At 38.8% G+C, this 6,079-nt stretch overlaps 1 protein-coding gene across 1 annotated transcript; it reads left to right on the forward strand.

The window, feature by feature from the left end:
- The first annotated feature begins 795 nt into the window (after nt 1-795).
- On the forward strand, nt 796-5,961 carry LOC148717724 (uncharacterized protein CXorf65 homolog). Its single transcript, XM_088742405.1, has 5 exons — nt 796-823; nt 993-1,079; nt 2,093-2,209; nt 4,997-5,071; nt 5,933-5,961. Exons 1-5 carry the CDS (start codon nt 796-798, stop codon nt 5,959-5,961), a joined length of 336 nt encoding a protein of 111 aa, XP_088598531.1.
- Nucleotides 5,962-6,079: the final 118 nt, after the last annotated feature.

Raw genomic sequence — 6,079 nt, forward strand, 5'->3', positions numbered from 1 at the left:
TTTTATATTTGTTAATTAACAACACTTTCAAGAAGAGGAAGTTAACACGGAGATAATTGGGTCTTCAGTCTCCGATGTTTGCGTTAGGGGTCTCCCTTTTCTTCATTGAGGAAAGTCACGCTAAAGCTATGAAGTTGGACTGACCCTTCTTGACGGAGCGTGCCCGTCTACTCATTATACAAAAGTTCGTCGCCTAGGGAAGGGGGGTTTAACCTAGACATCTCGAGCTACAGACTAGTCCGCCTTAAATTGTGCAGATTTCTCATAGAAGTGACCCTAAAAGGAAAGCTACTGCTTAGCCCCAAAATAGGCAAACTCCACAGCTAAGCTGAGGCAGGAGCCCATGGGCTCCTGGTGCTGAGGACGAAGCCACGGAAAAGTCCTGTTAAGCTTTGTATAACTCAGCTCTATTTTTGAAGCGTTTAACTCATGTTGTTCCTCGTACTCGTCTTAGCCTTTCATATTTTTAGCGAAGTCTGTGCCCATGTACGGTGCATTAACCATTTTATGCTGGTGTGATCTGACAATTGCGCTGCAACTATAGATTTTTAAGTTAGGAGATGTTTCTTTGAAAAGTGACAGAAAAGGGCCTCATCATCCTTTAAATTTAAAACAGAACTAGTAAAGATGCTTTTTGCCGCGGGGTCCTTTCTCTTACTTTCGTGGTCGAGCAAGTAGATTATGTGATTTATTCCTGTGGGAATTGTTATCAAAGGGCAAAGAGAACCTTGCTCCGTTGCTAAAAACAAAGGAAAGGATTGAGTGACTAAGAAACTAGCAGAACTACCATCTCCCATGTCATTTATAACCGTTAAATTTGGAGGTAGACTCTCAATTGTAATGAGTATTTAATATTGAGTATTTTTTTTTTCAAGTTGAGCTTTTGGTGAACGCGCTTGGTCGCGTCGTTCTGAAAAGTTGAGCTTGAGGTGAAAGCGCTTTGTGATGTCGTTCTGGACTGCTTGTCGCCGGTTTCCGATCTTTTCTGGTAGATAATGAGGAAGAGTTGTTTAATCCAAATTGTGTGACCGTTAATTTACTGGATAACCTGCGGAGGAGATGCGGTTGTCAAAAAGGAAGTAAGTGAACTATTATATATTTATTTGGGTAAATTGTAAATTTGTTTTTAGATCGTGTCATATACAAACAGTGGCCAGCGCTACACCTCGCAACTTACCGACGGAAATCCAAAATTGTGCTAAGAAAAGAGAATTTGGAGAATTATGATCTGTCAGCTGGAGATTCTTGATCAGCCGCAGATATATGCGTTAGCAAAGACATGCAAATACCTATTCTAAAATGACGGGAAAACTAAACAGATTCGAATTAATTAACATGAGCCATCAAACAAAGACTTCAGCGCAAATAGAGTCAGATTACTGGTTTAAATAGGGACCGTAGCCGGCTTTGTTAGCGAAGCAATTAAACTTATTCGTACACTCGGCAAGCACGGCGTAAAACTTATTTTTAAAACGCTCGCAGGAATTAGGCCATTCATGTAGATGCCTTTTCTCTTGGTGTCTGTAGTTTGTAAACGCTTTAAGCATTTTATACGCTGGCTAATCCCGAATTTTAAAAGTGCAAAATGACTCTTTGCGTGCTGAGATCTTTGTTTGATGTCTTGTGTTTTATTCATTCAACTCTTATAAAGTCTTCATCATCATTCTCTAGAAAGTTAAGAATCTTTTTTCTTTCCATACCGCCCTTACTTCTCTTACACATTTCAACTACCTAAACTAATTGTAGGCTTGCTGAAATGAGTTTTTTTAACGAGTAAGAATTCAAAGAAAAAGAATGATTTTCGTGGTTTGAAACAAGTTAGCGACCAAGTGGCTTGGACAAATTATCTGAATGTTCCTTTCACAAGACCGCCTGTTTGTGAATCATAGGAATTAAATTGTGGGGTTAAGTAAGGGGATTCATAAAGAAGCAGTCTGTGGAATTATGAAGAAAGCTGTTTTTTTTTTTTTTTTTTTTAATTTACAAGCTGAAATGCAAGAGTTCGCTGTTAAGCAGTCGTTTCCTAGGAGAGGGGAGTACTTTTTATAAACTTCACGATCAGTTCGTTCTTTACTTTTGTCCCCTTTGGCATTAACGTTGGACTTGTCCGATGAAGATGGTGAAACAAAAAATCTAAACGACTTCCCAACTCAGTATGCTCACAGATTCCTGAAAGGAAGGGAGGTGTTTGTACTCATCAAAGTCGAAAGTAAGTTGTGAGACTGACTTGAATAACTAAAACCTTAAAAAAAAAAAATTGGAGTGACATACTGAAGAGCAGGAAAATAGTATGAGCTTCCGCAGCTATCATCATCATCATCATCATCATCTTTATTTGCCTTATTTTAACAACAAAAATATATAATTACAGCAATAACAGTTAGAAGGCGAGGAGACCCAAGAAGCCACCAGGCTTATGGGAGAGCCATCTCACTTACAATAATGAATTAAGTAAAGAAAAAGTGCTGCGAATGTGCGGCTTGGCCAATTCAGTGATTATTTAAGTAAAAACTCTTGAAATTTCGTTTTAAAGCTGAGAAAGTTTGACGAACGAGTGACTGAAATAGGGAGAGAGTTCCAAATTTTAGGACCTTGGTAGAGAATTGTAAATTGCTTGACATTTGTACGGCACAAATGCGTTCGATAATTACTGGCTGTTCTGGTACCATAGTTGTGAATTTGGCTATTCCTTACAAAAAGATCGAGAAGCAATGGGGGCAATAAGTTATTTTTGAAATAAAACATAAATTTGGCGATTTCAAACGTATTGACTTGGAAAATATCTAAAAATTCCTAGTTTGGAGAATAAAGGGGCAGAGTGGTCTCGATAGTCTGAGTTGGTGATAGCCCCGCACAGCTCGCTTTTGCAAATAATAAATTCTATTTAAGTTAGATACGTATGTGGACGACCAGACGGAGTTACAATAGGCGATATAAGGATAAACTAAGGTGTAATACAAAGTGAGTTTGGTTGCAAAGGATAGGGAAAAGCGAGACCTAAATATAAGACCTATTGATTTAGCGATTTGTTTACATACATAGCTGATATGGTATTTCCAGGTGAGATGATTGTCAATATAGACCCCAAGGAGTTTAGTTACATTAGCTTGTTGTAGGGGTTTACCTCCAAAGGAGAGAGAAATGCTGGAGTTAAATTTCTTCTGTCTGGGTTTAAAAATTATATAGTTGGTTTTCTTTCAGTTTTAACTGAAAGCTTGTTGCATTTTAGCCAAACGTCAATGTTTTGGAGTTCATCATTAAGTATGGAATCTATGCAATTTAGATTTGAGTGAGAATAAAAGATACTGGTGTCATCAGCGAAAAGTAGAGGGTCTGATAATTCAGAGGCATTAGGAAGGTTATTAATGTATAGAATAAACAATAGTGGGCCTAAAATCGAACCTTGAGGGACACCACACTTGATGGTTTGCATCGGAGAGCAAGCTTGATTGAATTGGACAAATTGCTGGCGGAAAGAAAAGTAGCTTTTAAACCACTGCAGAGCCACGTCACGGATACCATGGTGCTCCAATTTGGCAAACAAGATTTGGTGGTCGAGAGTGTCGAATGGTTTGGAAAGATCTAGGAAAACACCCACCGTTGTTTGGTGTTGGTCGATTGCAGATGCAATCCAGTTTATTTACCAAATGAATTAGCGCGTGCGATGTTGAGTGATTTCTCCGAAATCCGAACTGACAGCGGTAAAGTAAATCGTGTTTTTCGGCAAATTCTACTAAGCGATGGTATATGACTTTTTCGAAAAATTTGGAAAAATTAGACAACAAAGAAATAGGTCTGTAGTTTACAAAAAAGCTAGGATCCTCTGCCTTGAAGATGGGAATGATTTTAAGTTTGTCCGGGAAAATGCCTTTTAGTAAAGATATATTGATATCTGCCAAAGGAGCAGAAATAAGGTGAAATGAATATTTAATGACATGCACCGGGATACTGTCAGAGCCAGGAGGTTTCTTTGAAGCGAACATGCTACAAATACTCTCCAGTTCACTAGTTGTGGTGGGCTTTAAGTTAATGGAGGGATGTTTGTTGTAACCGAGATAAGAACGAAAAGAAGGATTCACACTGGGTATACATCTAGCTAGGTTGGGACCAATGTTTGCAAAGTATTTGCAGAATCTGTCAGCGATCTCCATTGGATCCGTTAATGTTCTGCCTTCAGATTTAAATGACGTGGGAAGAGATGACTTACTTTTACGCTTGTTCATAACCTCGTTTAACAATTTCCAAGTTGTTTTGAGGTCATTTCTGGCATTCTCAAATTTGGAGTCATAGTATTTTTTTTTGGCAATGCGAATGAGATGGGCGAGTTTGTTTTTGTAGGCTTTACACTTCGTTTCAGAAGATGTGGAGGGCGATGTGACGAGCTTTTTGTAGAGTCTGTTCTTCTTGTTAACTGATTTCAGAAGTCCAGGGCTAAGCCATGGGGAAAAGAACGTGTTCATCTGTTTACCTTTGAGAACCTTTAAGGGAAAACAGGCATTGAAGACGCTGGAGTATTCTTCAATAAAATCACTATAGGCCTCATTGGGATCTTCCATGTTGCGAAATGAGGACCATTTTACGTTTGAAAGGTTCTCGTTGAATTTTTGCAAATTATCGTTATTGAATGTGCGCATCATAATTTTCCTTTCTGTGCTGCGCGTTAGGATTGCGTCGTTAATATAGGTTACCGCAAAGTTCAAGATCCTGGTGTGCCAGAGATCCTGGGTGTTCTGGTGCTTCTAGATACCGGGTTATGATTAAGGATAAGGTAGGGGTGGGGTGGGGGCTGGGGCACAAAGACAAAAGTCTACTGTCAAGAGGATGAGCCATAGTTGAAACAACGTGGAGTTCACAAGTATCATGGATTTCGACATAAGGGGAATTCCACTCATAATAAGGATACGCTTATAATTTCTAATATAATTTATTAACACAACTAAATAATCCTGTTTTCATTACTTATTGGTTTTTTTTTCTTTTTGTAATCTTGGTACAGAGGGTCAGGGTGATCAGCCTACGACGTACACAGCACTGTTGAATGATCTGGAAAGATCAAACCCTAAACTGCTTGGTAAGCAACACTGAGTTGACGGAACAAGTGCCCTGGTCGGAACTAAGGGCCCCAATTGGGGTCAGACTTGTTTTGTTCTTCTTTTCTTCTCACCTCTCTCCACCTCAAAGTATAAACGAACTGTGAGAATATAGCGTCAAAGGGAGGTGTTGGCTAGTCTTCAGAAAATCAGCACTGGGGCAGCTTGATCACCGGAAAGATCTTATTTCAGATTCCCTTTATGTTTGAATGAAAGGACGCAAACCAACCCCAGCCGGACTAATTTTCCTAAACAGGAAACTTCTTGTTATTCTGCTTGTTTTATTCAAAGCCTGGCTATGAAGGGCTTGGCTTGGTCGGCGGACAGTGTCCGTGGCTGAAAGATTGTCTGAAAAATATTTGGCCGAAAAGCGAAGCTCGAGGCAAACTGTGAAATCTCTCAGCCGCGGACATTATCAGTCGACCTAGCAAGTAAGCTAGAAATGAGTTGATTTATTTTAAACCCCTTCCATTAATTTTTATATCGCCTTTCTACCATATTTCGACAAGAATGGTTGGTTTATTTCATAGTTAGTAAACGCAGTTAATTAATTTTCCGTTTTATAAGCGGTTCAAGTTTGAAAGCTGATTTCGAAAGTCAAATTCAAATTTGATTCACTATCAATGGGACCCTATGAAACAAGTTTGTTTTTCTTCCTTGTAAAATAATAAAGATGAAAAGTGAAATTCTTGAGCTGGATTTTTTCCGTTTTGCTTCTTTTCGACGAAAGTAACCGGAGGACAAATATCGCCGTCCTGTAATTATGTAATAAAGTAGCCAATGTAAAATCGTACGAAGATAAATGGTTGGGTTATAATGTTAATTGATTTTCCTCTCCACAGCTTCTCCACCTGGAAAACTACGTCAATAGAAAGTTTCCAAGAATTGAAGCTTTACCAGGGCTTCATTTTGAAAACTGAATACGAGTTTGTGAAACGAAAACTTGTTGTTAATCATGAAATTTCTTTATACAATATATCGTGTACGTG

This window comes from Stylophora pistillata, chromosome 13 (assembly GCF_964205215.1).
Source record: "Stylophora pistillata chromosome 13, jaStyPist1.2, whole genome shotgun sequence".
NCBI lineage: Eukaryota > Metazoa > Cnidaria > Anthozoa > Scleractinia > Pocilloporidae > Stylophora > Stylophora pistillata.

Bases quoted from the DNA above. Each gene is read 5' to 3' on its own strand.
- LOC148717724 (XM_088742405.1), top strand. From the start codon at position 796: ATGTCATTTATAACCGTTAAATTTGGAG. The intron at 824-992 runs GTAGACTCTCAA...CTTTTCTGGTAG, and splicing joins TATAACCGTTAAATTTGGAG to ATAATGAGGAAGAGTTGTTT. The intron at 5,072-5,932 runs GTAAGCAACACT...TCCTCTCCACAG, and splicing joins ATCAAACCCTAAACTGCTTG to CTTCTCCACCTGGAAAACTA.